Source organism: Cetorhinus maximus, chromosome 6 (genome assembly GCF_964194155.1).
Source record: "Cetorhinus maximus chromosome 6, sCetMax3.hap1.1, whole genome shotgun sequence".
NCBI lineage: Eukaryota > Metazoa > Chordata > Chondrichthyes > Lamniformes > Cetorhinidae > Cetorhinus > Cetorhinus maximus.
The window spans coordinates 39,314,804-39,329,235 of record NC_135884.1 but is presented as its reverse complement, the minus strand read 5'-3'; the positions used below and the strand labels follow the sequence as shown (position 1 = coordinate 39,329,235).

The following is a 14,432-nucleotide window of genomic DNA, read 5'->3' as shown; positions in this document are numbered from 1 at the left end:
GTTTTAAAAGCATCATGCTGGAAGAAGGCCCTGCCTACAAGTTTGGGACAAGTTTAAATCCCACCTTGTTGATGGTGTAGTCCTTGATGTGAGATTGACCAACACCCACGTTGCAGTTATTCCTGGTGGCCTTCAGAGTGTTGTTCAGCCCTTAGAGGCATGGCCAATTTTGTGGGCCTTCTTTGAGAATGTTTGACGCTGATTAAAAATACTAATTTTTGTCCGTTTTAATCAAACTTCACTAAAAGATCACTCTTTATAAGTAGGAAAGATTTTTAAAAACAAAACGCAAACAGTACTCAATTGTATTGGTTTAGAGCAGATTTTGCATTCACCGATATTGAAAAAATATTGAGTGGAAATCCAGGAAGGGAAGGGGGCACGGTAGCACTTTCCAAAACTGGTGCAATTTGCTCTGTAATCACTGATTCCACCCAAAGCAGGAACTCTACCCCACAATGTTTAATTTAATTCCTCCTCTAGCTTAATCACATAGGGTTTGGTGACAGCACTCTACACCAAATCTCAATGCCACTGACTTGAAACAAGCTGGGGCCAAGTGTATGCTCCATTTTCTTTCCTTCCTTTGCATTAGCTGAGTCATATTGATTTTCTACTTGTTAATAGAGGGAAAACTAAGCCCTTGGCATTGATAATAGCTTAATCTCTGGCACTGGAACTTGACGCAAATACATCACTCTGGTCCAAGATTACATTCTTACCCTTGGAAAAACAGTTCCCTGCATTTTAATGTCAGGATATAACTGGGAACTGTTAGCCCATCCATGTAGAAAATACCCCTTGCAATGAAAAATGTAATAATGTATCATTGTTGCATTATGAATTCATATTCAAAGAAAAATATTTCAATAGCTTTTACTAAATTCTGAATAATAGAATTTTTCTCAACCAGTGAGTCATAAGAGTAATGATTATGAGTCTTGAAATGTTCCAGAGAATTCTTGTTTAACATTCTTTTCTACTCATGTACTGTTGGTGTCAGGGCAGCCAGTGTCAGGGTAATCACAGCAGGCAGCATTGCATAGCATAAAAAATTCAACAGTGACAATTCAGAGTCATGGAGGGCTAAATTCGATTAGTCCCCAAAAATGGGCATGGGTATCACAATGCGTGATTAACTCATGCCTGGTGTGTGTAATGCAGGCAGCAAGCTAACTTTGTGCTGCATGATCATTTAATCTCTGCATCCAGCTAGCAGCAGCCACAGTGTTCATTGGCTGCACCAGCAGGTAGCCAGTACCCTGGGTGGCTATCATCACTTAGAGCTAGCCTGCATCTCTTAAAGAGGAAGTAGGTGTATTTGGCTGAAGCAGATGTTGAGAGTTGTGGTTGAAGAGAATCTGACCTGGGAAAAAGAGTGAGGAATGGCACAACAGGGCAAAGTGGACTCCAAGGTTTTCAGACATTGCACTGGAAGTTTTGGTGAAGATCATGGAAAGGAGGAGAGATCCACAAGGGGGAAGAAAGCCCTCTGGACAACTGACCAGGCAGTGGAGGAAGCCAAGAAGAGAGTGATAATGAAGACAGAGCACTATCACTTGATTTCATACATTCGGCCACCATCTCAGATACTGACACTTAGCATATCTTAGAGGATAGATTAGAGGTGGGATCTGCATGTGGCGAGACACTGGGCACGAGTGGGCTTGCAGCCAGGCTAGGGTCAGGAATAGCAAAGGTGCCAGCTCACCTAAGCTTTCTTCTGCAGAGGACTTGGCTGAAGACTTCAATCAGACAACCCACAAAAGAATACTGATGGTCTGCACAACAAAATGCTTGGTGCATTGGAAAGCCTGCCAGAAAGCCTATGGACAATGCCAAGGAGTATGGAGGCTTTACAGAGGTTGGAATTAAACAAAAAAGTTACTGGTCCCTAACCAGATCGTAACGGCACTGACAATGGCTCCATGGAGCAAGTATTCATCCTTCCACTCGTGCTACTTTGCCAGTATGCTTGTTGTTGCACATTAGCCAGCCAGCCCAGACCACTGCCACCCATGCCGACATGGTGCAGTCTGCAGTCAGTTCGTCGAGGCCCAGAGCTGCTCAAGATTGTCCTCCAAAGCCATCTGCAATTTTATCCACTGAAAATCAGGAGCCTTCCATGCAGCAGCTGCTAGCACTCAAAAGGACAGGTAAAGGTTCATGGACGACAGGTACTAAGGGAATGCAAGAGGCGTATTAGTTGACTTTTGTATGCAAATATATGATCTTGCTTATAACTTTTGGTTTGGTATGTTTATTTTGTGGTAGTGTTTATTTTTGCTTTGTGGACAAACAGGCACTGTGATGGTCAGTTACTGAGGAAAGCTATGTGTGGAATTGATGGTGAATATGAAATTGTGTTCGCTGGTGCTAGTATCACTCTCGAATGAGTTCTTTGCAACCAGGCCATCCAGAAAGGGGCTGTCCAGGTTATCTCAGGTTCTCTCCTCCAGCTCCTGAGCCGTTTAGCTGGTGGCAAGGGTTGTCCTCTCATGATGATAAGGTTGTGCAGTCTGTAGAAGACCAGCACAAATTTTGATTAGTCTCTCTGCCAAGTCGTGCAAGGCTCCTCCAGAGCAGAAAATGTATTGGAATTATTGTGTCAGTACACTGATCCCCTGCTCTATCATGGCTCTCATTGTGTGTGTGTGTGTGTGTGTGTGTGTGTGTGTGTGTGTGTGTGTGTGGTTGGTGGGGGGGTGGTTATAGAACCATAGAATACTACAGCACAGAAAACAGGCCATTCGGCCCTTCTAGTCTGTGCTGAAATATTATTCCGCTAGTCCCATTGACCTGCACCTAGTCCATAACCCTCCAGACCTCTCCCATCCATGTATCTATCTAATTTATTCTTAAAACTTAAGAGTGAGCCCGCATTTACCACGTCAGATGGTAGCTCGTTCCACACTCTCACCACTTTCTGAGTGAAGAAGTTCCCCCTAATGTTCCCCCTAAACCTTTCCCCTTTCACCCTAAAGCCATGTCCTCTCGTGTTTATTTCTCCTAATCTAAGTGGAAAGAGCCTACTCGCATTTACTCTGTCTATACCCCTCACAATTTTGTAAACTTATGGTTATGCACCAGAATGTTGATGTTCTTGCTGCTACCTGGTTAAGAGAGGGCGTCGGCTGCAATGTTGACCTCCAAAATGGCACCGCTGGCCTCAGATCAGGGTTACGTGCTGATTTGGCATCATGGTCTGCTTGCTCTGAATATTTCTGTTAGATGTTCATTACATGTGTACTTATCTCCGTATCTAAGTGTCATTTGAAACAATTTGTCCCAGAAATGTGCACATACACTGTGGATGCCACTTTGGAGCTTTAAGATCACTTCTTGAAGTGGCAAAAACCACCCAATTTCTTGGGTCAGGGTCCTTAATTTACTTTTTTACAGCAGTGACAGTGAATCAATACAAATTTAAAATTGTTCTATTGTATTTACAGCTTGATAACCCAGATGAGCAGGCAGCTCAAATCAGGCGGGAGCTGGATGGGCGTCTTCAGATGGCAGATCAAATAGCAAGGGTGAGTAAAAGGACAGCACAAAATATCAACAGAATTTCGTCCCATTCTTTGCACTGCATTTTCTTCCATATGCTATTTTTACATTTTCTTTTGAGAAATAGTAAGCAATTTAATTTTCATATCTGTTGAATTTTTGTGAAGCATTGTAATTTAAGAGAATCTGGATCCACTGAAATAGATGGAAATTGTCTCTGCTGATTTCTGTAAAGCACAAAAGTTAAAAACTGTGACGATTATCTTGAGCAAATAATTGACCCTACTGCAAGTTATATCACTTAGTAGAGCTTACTGACTACACTGTCAAGATTTATCCCTTGGGTGGTTTCTGGTGAATGCAGTGAAAGCATATCAGGACTTCAGAGACATCCGGGAGAAATAAACACATGCTGAGAACCATTATGTAATCCAACTGTTTAAATTTAACCTTTAATAGTGAACTGCTTTTTCTTTGTCTAGTTACAGCACGATTTCAAATCAAGTAAAAATAACTTGCGCCTAATTTGAAAAAATAGTCAAATACTTAACCTCAAAATTGGCATCAGAATTTAGTTGTAGCTCTGCAATCTGCACAGGAATTTGGATAGGTTAAATGGGTGGGCAAAAATTTGGTAGATGGAGTATAGTGTGGGAAAATATGAACTTGTCCACTTGGCAGGAAGAATAGAAAAGCAGCATATTATTTAAATGGAGGGAGATTGCAGAACTCTGAGGTACAGAGGGATCTGGGTGTCCTAGTACATGAATCAGGAAAAGCTAGTAGGTACAGCAAGTGACTAGGAAGGCGAATGGAATGTTGTCATTTATTGCAAGGGGAATCGAAAATAAAAGTATGTCTAGCAGCATCTGTGGAGCGAGAAACAGAGTTAACGTTTCGAGTCTGTATGACCCTTCTTCAGAGTAGAAGAGAAGTTGAAATGTGATGAAATTTATACTGTTTAAGGTGGGGGGTGCGGACACAGGTGGAGCTGGATAGAAGGCCAGTGGTAGGTGGGGTCAAAGGGATTGACAAAGATGTCATGAACTGAAGGACAAAGGGAGTGTTAATGGTAGTGGTTAGAGCCAAAAAAAAAGCGCTGATAGTGGCATAAAGGTAGGAAAGCAGAATGTGATAATAGCAGAACAAGGGTAGCATTGTGTGAAAGAACAACATGGAACAAGTAACAGATGGGGGTGGGGGGAGGGGGCAGTGGTGGAGGAAAAAAGGATGGGAAATGTGATAGAAGGTGGGATCAAAAAAGGGGACAAAACCACAGATATATGAATAAAAATAAAAATAAGTGGATAAAAAATAAAAATGAATGTAGAAAAAAGGGGCTTTTAAAAAAACGGGGTGAGGATGGAGGAGAAAGTTCATGGTCTGAAGTTGTTGAACCCGAAGTTAGTTCCGGAAGACTGTAAAGTGTCTAATCGGAAGATGAGGTGCTGTTCCTCCAGTTTGCATTGGGCTTCACAGGAACATTGCAGCAGGCCAAGGATGGACATGTGAACGTGAGAGCAGGGTGGTGTTTTGAAATAGCAAGCAACTTGAAGGTCTGGGTCATGCTTGCAGACAGACCGGAGGTGTTCCGCAAAGTGGTCACCCAGTCTGCATTTGGTCTCCCCGATGTAGAGACATTGGGAGCAGCGAATGCAGTAGACCAATTGAAGGAGGTACAAGCGAAGCGCTGCTTCACCTGAAGGAAGTGTTTGGGCCCTTGGATGGTGAGGAGGGAGGAGGTAAAGGAGTAGGTGTTGCACCTTCTGCGATTGCATGGGAAGGGGATAAGATGGAGGAATGGACCAGGGTGTCCCGGAGGGAACGGTCGCTACTGAATGCTGACGGGGAGGTGTGAGGGGAAGATTTAGTTGTGACATCATGATGGAGTTGGCAGAAATGGTGGAGGATGATCCTTTGAATGCGGAGGCTGGTGGGGTGAAAAGTGAGGACAAGTGGGACCCTAACATGCTTCTGGGAGGGAGAGCAAGGTGTGAGGGCAGAGGCGCGGGAGATGGGTCAACCACAGTAGAGGGGAGACATGTCAAAAGCACCGTTTTGGAAAGTGGCGTCATCAGAACAGATGCGACGGAGGCGAAGTAACTAAGAGAATAGTATGGTGTCCTTACAGGAAGCAGGGTGTGAGGAGTTTTAGTCAAGACAGCTGTGGCAGCTGGTGGGCTTGTAATGAATATTGGTGGACGGTCTATCACCAAAAATTGAGGCAGAGGTAAAGGAAGGGAAGGTAAGTGTCAGAGATGGACCATTTGAAGGTGATAGAGGGGTGGAAATTGGAAGCAGATATTAATAAATTTTCCCAGGTCCAGACGAGAGTGTGAAGCGACAATGAAACAGTTGTGGATGTACCAGAAGAAGAGCTGTGAGGGGTGGGGCCTGAGTGGCAATGGAACAGGGTATGTTCCACACACCCCATAAAGAGGCATAACTGGGACCCATGCGGGTACCCATGTCTCACTTCCTCCAAATAAAAGATGTGGCTATGGGTACCCGCATGGGTCCCAGTTATGCCTGTCTCTTTATGGGGTATGTGGAACCCTACTCAGGCCCCCTCCCACAAATCTTTTTTCGGTGCATTGATGACTGTTTCATTGCCGCTTCATGCTCTTGTCTGGATCTGGAAAAATTTATCAATTTTGCTTCCAATTTCCACCCCTCTAACCTTCACATGGTCCATCTCCGATACTTCCTTTCCCTTCCTTGACCTCTCTGTCTCCATTTCTGGTGATAGACTGTCCACCAATATTCATTACAAGCCCACCACCTCCCACAACTACCTCAATTATAGCTCCTCACACTCTTCTCCCTGTAAGAACTCCATCCTATTCTCTCAGTTCCTTCGCCTCTGTCGCATCTGTTCCGCTGATGCCACTTTCCAAAACAGTGCTTCTGACATGTCTTCCTTCTTCCTTAACCGAGGTTTCCCCCTTACTGTGGTTGACAGGGCCCTCAGCCATGTCCTACCCACCTCCCGCGCCTCTGCCCTCACACCTTCTCCTCCCTCCCAGAACCATGATTGGATCCTCCTTGTCCTCACTTTTCATCCCCACCAACCTCCGCATTCAAAGGATCATCCTCCACCATTCCCGCCAACTCCAGCATGATGCCACCACCAAACACATCTTTCCCTCACCCTCCCTGTCAGCATTCTGTAGGGACTGTTCCCTCCGGGACACCCTGGTCCACTCCTCCATCACCCCCAACACCTCATCCCCTTCCCACTGCACCTTCCCATCTAATCACGGATAGTGCAACACCTGCCTCTTTACTTCCTCCCTCCTCACTGTCCAAGGGCCCAAACACTTCTTTCAGATGAAGCAGCGCTTCACTTGTACCTCCTTCAATTTGGTCTACTGCATTCGCTGCTTCCAATGTGGTGGTCTCTACATCGGGGAGATCAAATGCAGACTGGGTGACCGCTTTGCGGAACACCTCCGGTCTGTCCACAAGCATGACCCAGACCTTCAGGTCGCTTGCCATTTCAACACTCCACCCTGCTCTCATGCCCACATGTCCATCCTTGGCCTGCTGCAATGTTCCGTGAAGCCCAACGCAAACTGGAGGAATAGCACCTCATCTTCTGATTAGGCACTTTACAATCTTCCGGACTTAAAAATTGAGTTCAACAATGAACTCTCTCCTCCATCCTCACCCCCTTTTTTATCCCCTTTTTTCTACATTCATTTTTATTTTTTATCTACTTATTTTGTTTTTATTTTCATTCATTTATTCGTGGTTTTATCCTTTTTTTTTATCCCCCCTTCTATCCCATTTTCCATCCTTTTTCCCCCCCCCACCATGCCCCCTCCCCCCACCCCATCCCCGACAGGGCTATCTGTTACTTGTTCCAATTTGTTCTTTCACACAGTGCTACCCTTGTTCTGCTATTATCACGTTCTGCTTTATTACCTTTATGCCACTATCAGCACCTTTTTTTAGCACTAACCACTACCTTTAACACTCCTTTTGTCCTTTAGTTCATGACATCTTTTTCAATCCCTCTTTTGTCCACATCTACCGCTGGCCGCCTATCCAACTCCTCCTGCCCCATCCCCCCTTAAACAGTATAAATTTCATCACATTTTCACTTCTCTTCAGCTCTGAAGAAGGGCCATATAATCAGGCTCAAAATGTTAACTCTGTTTCTCTCTCCACAGATGCTGTTAGACCTGCTGTGTTTTTCCAGCATTTTCTGTTTTTGTTTCAGATTTCGAGCATCCGCAGTATTTTGCTTTTATAAAAGTAGGGATGTTTTCTACAGTTGTACCAGGCATTGGTGAGACCACATCTAGAGTACATGATGAATGTACGAATTAGGAGCAGGAGTAGGCCACTCGGCCTGGTGGCCTGCTCCGCCATTCAATAAGATCATGGCTGATCTGATTGTAACTGCGACCCCACATTCCCGCCTACTCCTAAGAACCTTTCACCCCCTTGCTTATCAAGAATCTATCTACCTCTGCCTTAAAATCATTCAAAGACTCTGCTTCCATCGCCTTATGAGGAAGAGTGTTTTGAAGACTCATGACCCTCTTGAGAGAAAAACTTTCTCCTCATCTCTGTCTTAGATGAGTGACCCCTTATTTTTAAACTGTGACCCCCTAGATCTTCCCACAAGAGGAACATTCTTCCCGCATCCACCTTGTCAAGACCCCTCAGGATCTTATATGTTGCAATCAAGTCGCCTCTTACTCTTCTAAACTCCAGCGGATACAAGTCTAGCCTGTCCAAACTTTCCTCATAAGACAGCCCGCCCATTCCAGATGTTAGTCAAGTAAACCTCTCTGAACTGCTCCCAATGCATTTACGTCCTTCCTTAAATAGGGAGACCAATACTGTACACTGTACTCCAGATGTCTCAGCAATGCCCTGTATATCTGAAACATATCCTCCCTACTTTTGTATTCATTTCCCCTCACAATAAACAATAACATGCTATTAGCTTTCCTAATTACTTGCTGTACCTGCATGCTAGCCTTTTGCGATTCATGCACTAGGACACCCAGATCCCCCTGAGTCTGAGCTCTGCAATCTCTCATCGTTTAGAAAATATGCTGCTTTTTTATTCTTCCTGCCAAAATGGACAATTTCACATTTTCTACATTATACTCCATTTGCCAGATCTTTGCCCATTCACTTAACTTACTTATATCCCTTTGTAGTCTCCTTATGTCCTCTTCACAACTCTCACTTTCCTACTTATCTTTGTGTCATCAGCAAATTTAGCAACCAAACCTTTGCTTCCTTCATTCAAGTCATTTATAGAAACTGTAAGAAGTTGAGGCCCCAGCACTGATCCCTGTGGCTTATCACTTGTTACATCTTGCCAACCAGGAAACAACCCATTTATGACTACTCTGTGTTTCCTGTTAGCTAGCCAATCTTCTATCCGTGCCAATATGTTACCCCCTACACCATGAGCTTTTATTTTCCACAATCACCTTTGATGTGGCATCTTATCAATTGTCTTCTGAAAATCTAAGTATAGTATATACACTGGTTCCCCTTTATCCACAGCACATGTTACTTCTTCAAAGAACTCCAATAAATTTGTTAAACATGATTTCCCTCTCACAATCTCTGTCTGATTACCTTGAATTTTTCTAAGTGCCCTGCTTTAATGTCTTTTATAATAGCTTCTAACATTTTCCCTGTGACAGATGTTAAGTTAAATGGCCTGTGGTTTCTTGCTTTCTGCCTCCCTCCTATTTTGAATATAGGAGTTACATTCACTATTTTCTGATCTAATGGAACCTTCCCCGAATCCAGGGAATTTTGGAAAATAAAGCCAGCGCATCAACTATCTCACTAGCCACTTCTTTTAAGAATCTAGGATGAAGTCCATCAGGACCTGGGAACTTGTCAACCTGCATTTCCAACTGTTTGTTCAGTACAACTTCCCTGGAGATAGTAATTTTCTTGAGTTCCGTCCTCCCTTCCATTTCCTGATTTACAACCATCCCTGGATGTTACTTGTATCCTCTATAGTGAAGACCAATGCAAAATACCTGTTCACTTCATCTGCCATCCCCTTATTTTCCGTTATTAATTCCCCAGATTCACTTTTTATGGGACCAATGCACACTTTGTTAACTTTTAAAAAAATATCTATAGAAACTTTTAGTAACTGTCTTTATATTACTGGCTTGCTTTCTCTCGTACTGTAACTTTTTTGCTCCTTATTAATCTTTTAGTCATTCTTTGCTATTTTTTAATATTCTGTCTAATCTTCTGACCTGCCACCCATCCTTGTGAAATTATATGCTTTTTCTTTAAGTTTGATACTGTCTTTGACTTTTTTTAGTTAACCACGAAATGCGGATCCTCTCCTTGGAATTTTTCTTTCTCGCTGGAATGTATCTATTCTGTGTATTCTGAAATATCCCTTTAAATGTCTGTCACTGCATCTCTATTGATCTATCCCTTAACCTAATTTGCCAGTTCACTTCAGCTAGCTCTGCATTCATGCCCTCATAATTGTCCTTATTTAAGTTTAAAATACTAGTCTTAGACCCACTCTTCTCTCTTTCAAACTGAATGTAAAATTCAATCATATTATGATCGCTGCTATCTAGGTGTGCCTTCACTATGAGGTCATTAATTAATCCAGGTCTAGTGTAGCCTGCTCTCTGGTTGACTCCAGAACATGCTGTTCTAAGAAACTATCCCGAAAACATTCTATGAACTTCTCATCTAGGCTATCTTTGCCCATCTGATTTTTCCAGTCTATATGTAGATTAAAATCCCCCATGATTAACGTCATACCTTTCTGATGAGCTCCAATTATTTCTTCTTTTATATTCTGACCTACTGTGTGGGTACTGGTTAGGGAGTGTATACATCACTCCCACAATTGACTTCTTGCCTTTATCATTTCTCGGTCATACATCCTGGTTTCCTGAACTTAGGCCATCCCTCTCTAGTGTGCTAATACCATCATTAATTAACAGAGCCACCCATCCAATTTTTCCTAGCTTCCTGCCTTTCCTTAATGTCACGTACGCTTAAATATTCAGGTCTCAATCTATGAGATCCTGCAGTCATGTCTCTGTAGTGGCTATCAGACCATACTTATTTATTTCTATTTGAGCTATCAGTTTATCTGTTTTGTTTTGAATGCTACGTGCATTCAGATACAGAGCCTTTAGTTTTGTCCTTTATTTATTTTTGTAACCTCTAGCCTTATCTGCTCATTTAGTTTTTGATTTGTACGCTCTGTCCCTTCCTGTCATGGTCTGTTTATCCTTTCCCATATTAATATATTTCTCTCTTGCCTTGTCTCTATTCTTTGATTTACCACATCTCCCCAGATTTGATCCTTTGCCCCTATTATTTAGTTTTAAACCCTCCCTACTTCCCTAGTCACACGGCTCGCTAGAACACTGGACCCAGCACGGTTCAGGTGTAAACCATGCCAATGGTACAGGCCTTACTTTCCCTAGTACTGGTGTCAGTACCCCAAGAACCGGAACCCACTTCTCGCACAGCAGTCTTTGAGCCATGCATTCATCTCTCTGATTTTGTTTACCCTATACCAATTTGCACGTGGCTCAGGTAATAATGGTTCTCTATGCATGGAGATTCTCCATGCAGAACCTCTTCCCTAGCCTTACCTAAGATGTTGGTACCTATATGGCCCACGACCACTGGATCCTCCCCCTCCAACTGCAAGTTCCTCTCTAGCTCTGAGCAGATGTCCTGAACCCTGGCACCGGGCAGGCAACATAGCCATCTGGACTCTCACTCTTGACTGCAGAGAACAGTTTCTGTGCCCCCGACTATGCTGTCTCCTATCGTTACCGCATTCCTCTTAAGTCCCCACACTTGAATGGCATCCTTCACCATGGTGCCATGGTCAGTCCATTCATCCACCTTGCAGTCCTTCACCTCTTCCACACAGGTAGCAAGCACCTCTTACCTGTTGGACAAAGTCAGGGGCTGAAGCTCCTCCAATTGTACTGTGCAAAATTTTGTTCTCCTTATTTAAGAAAGGATATAAATGTGTTAGAAGCAGTTCAAAGGAGGTTCACTCAACTGATGCCTGGGATGGTGGGGGGTGGGGTTATCTTACGAGGAGAGGTTGGACAGGCTGGGCTTGTATCCAATAGAGCTTAGAAGATTGAGAGGTAGTCTTATTGAAACATCTAAGGTCCTGAGGGGACTTGACAGTGTGAATTCTGAAAGGATATTTCCTCTTATGGAAACTAGGGGACACAGTTTAAAAATAAGGGGCCTCCCATTTAAGGCAGAGATGAAAAGAATATTTTTGTCTCTGAGGGTCATGAATCTTTGGAACTCTTTTCCCCCAGTGAGTAGTGGAGGCTGGGTCAATTAATATTTTTAAGGCAGAGGTAGACAGATTCTTGACTAACAAGGGTATCAAAGGTTATCAGGGGTAGGTGAAATGTGGAATTGAGGCCATAATCAAATGAGCCATGATCTTATTGAATGGCGGAGCATGCTCAAGGGGCCAAATGGCCTATTCCTGCTCCTAATTCATATGTACGCATGTAATCTAATTTTTTTCTACCCTCTAGATACAAAGATAATGGTTGATTTCTGGAGTGCTCTTATCATTTGCTGTAAGGGTACATATAATAATGCACTGCTTCCCCATAGCATGCAATGAAATAAAACCTATTAGTGCTTCAGTTCAAAGCAAATGATTCAATCCAGGAAGCTTGCTGTATATCACTGTACATCATGCCATTTGCCACCATCAAAAATATTGTTGAGAATAAAATTGAAGCACTAGAGTTTGTATGCAGGACAGAAAGTATCTTGGGATTAGATTACAATGATAAATTGCTCTAATGTTATCTTAAACCATTATTACGTTACTAAATTGAAGCGCAATCCACCCTATGCCTTATCCTACATGTTTTTATGATATTCTTTGTGGTGTACTGAAGACGCCCTTGATAACTTGAGTGTGTGATAAAATAATGCTGCATGTTAATTCTAATTGGTCAAGTGGTACAGTACGTTACAGCATCAGTGCCAGGTTATCACTGACAAGGCATTCATCCAAATGCCCCATCTGCCCGATGCATTAACAGTTTCTTGCATGCACACAATGCAATTTCCAAATACACCCGTGGTTGAGAACTTCCTCAAAGCTCCTTCCATTTCACTGACATAACTACCGCACTTTCAGTGGTTATTTTGTTTACACATGTATGTAGGATTCCTGCTGCATTTCTGGCATAGTTATGAAGGAAGAGTAAAAGCAGCTCTGCAAAAACCCTGGTCTTTGTTCCTCTGCATTGGTGACAACATTTTTTTGCTTTAGTTTTAAATTTTGGAATATTTGCACGCTAATACACTAACATTGAATGGTAAAATAGTGGAAAATCCAGTCCTTTGTGCCTTCAAAATGACGATCCATATGTCACATATTGACATTATGGGTGGTATTTAATGCCCCCACCTGAGGTGAGATTGAAGGCAGGGAGGACATTTAATTGGGTATGATCGTGGCAGGTGGGGACCCTGCAACCTTCCCGTCTCCACTCCAATTAAATCTATGGCGAGAAGGCCCATGGATGGCCTTGCTACCAATTGTTTCCTTTATGTGGGCAATTAATGCCCAATTCAGGGCCTCTTCCCGCTGCTGCCAGTATTAACCCAATGGCGGGCGGGCCTGATACCACGCAGGGAGCACAACATGCAAAGCTGTGCAGGTTGCTTGTGGTTTCCCTTGGGGGTGTGGGGGGGGGGTCCTTCATTCAAAGGCATCAATTCCTGATCAAGGACCCAGCATCGCGAAGAGGGGGCTCGCTGAAAGCCACTCACCTCCCTTGCTGCTGACCCCCTAAAACCCCCTCTCCCGCAGCCCCCATCCTGCTATCACTTCCCTCTGGCCTGGATCACTCCTTGATCCTGGGCCTCTGGTGAGTGTGTTTCCCGCAACAGCCACTGCTTTTCTGGTGACGCTGCTGAGTAAAGGAGCTGCTAACCTCTGATTGGCCAGCAGCTCTCAGATAGGCAGGACTTCCTGCCCCCGGGGTCCTGATCCCATGAAAGGCCTGCCAGTGACCTTTCAACTTTCTGGCCCTTAATATAGCAGGCTTTCCCAGGAGGAGGCTGCGCGGGTCTCTTGCTGGCTGTCAAGTCACTTCCATAAAATTCTCGCTTTTGTATAACATTAAAGATATTGGACACACTTTTGCTATGCCATTTGCTAAATCATTACAGACTGTATTTAACCAGTCCATGCTTGCAAAATCCAAAAGAAATCATCTACTGTTAGATGTGATTCTGCAATTGGGCAGCACTTGTTGAACAATCCTGAGAGCGCTAATAGCTACACTAACAAACAATTTAAGATAATCCGTCGAGCTCATTTACGCTTGCTAGAAGTGACATGCATATGCAGGAACCTGTTCTCTGCAAACATAAGGAATATGTTCAAGCCTTGCACCTATTTTGAATTACCTGGAAGCATGGCGGGGCCTATAGTTCCCTATTGCTTTCTCCATGGCAGTGCCTTGGCTAATCAGACTTGACTTGTCAACCAATTAGGCGCCCTTTTCACCTGTAGTATAAATTGTTTGATCATTTGAAATTTGGCATTTTTGAGTTTGTTCTGTTGAGTGCAGGATGATATGCTTCAGCAACATGTGTCTCTTTTTTCAGCAATGAATCACTGTTTTTACAGTGATCAAAATTTAATCAAACTAAAATTATCAGTAAGCATTGTGCTCATTGGCATGGATTACTCAAAGTATAGGTGCGCCTATAATGCGCATCGAAAGTGAAAGTTTTTCTTTTACACTAACCAACCAATAATTTTTCTACACACTTTACTAAAGAATTATCCAGCAGTTAGAAACACTAAAGGTCATATAATACATGTTGAAGGGGGATTCAAAGACAGGGAGCCTGAGGAATGGGGTGTGAATGCT

The 14,432-nt window shown here is 43.3% G+C and overlaps 1 protein-coding gene across 6 annotated transcripts in view; it reads left to right on the top strand.

The window, feature by feature from the left end:
- cadpsa (Ca2+-dependent activator protein for secretion a) overlaps window positions 1–14,432 on the top strand; it is a 580,082-nt gene that overhangs the window by 192,135 nt on the left and 373,515 nt on the right. For all 6 annotated transcript variants that reach the window (XM_078543642.1, XM_078543641.1, XM_078543639.1 and 3 more), the window contains exon 4: window positions 3,453–3,533. In XM_078543642.1, the coding sequence (XP_078399768.1) occupies window positions 3,453–3,533 (81 nt within the window). The remainder of the gene's footprint in view (window positions 1–3,452; window positions 3,534–14,432) is intronic.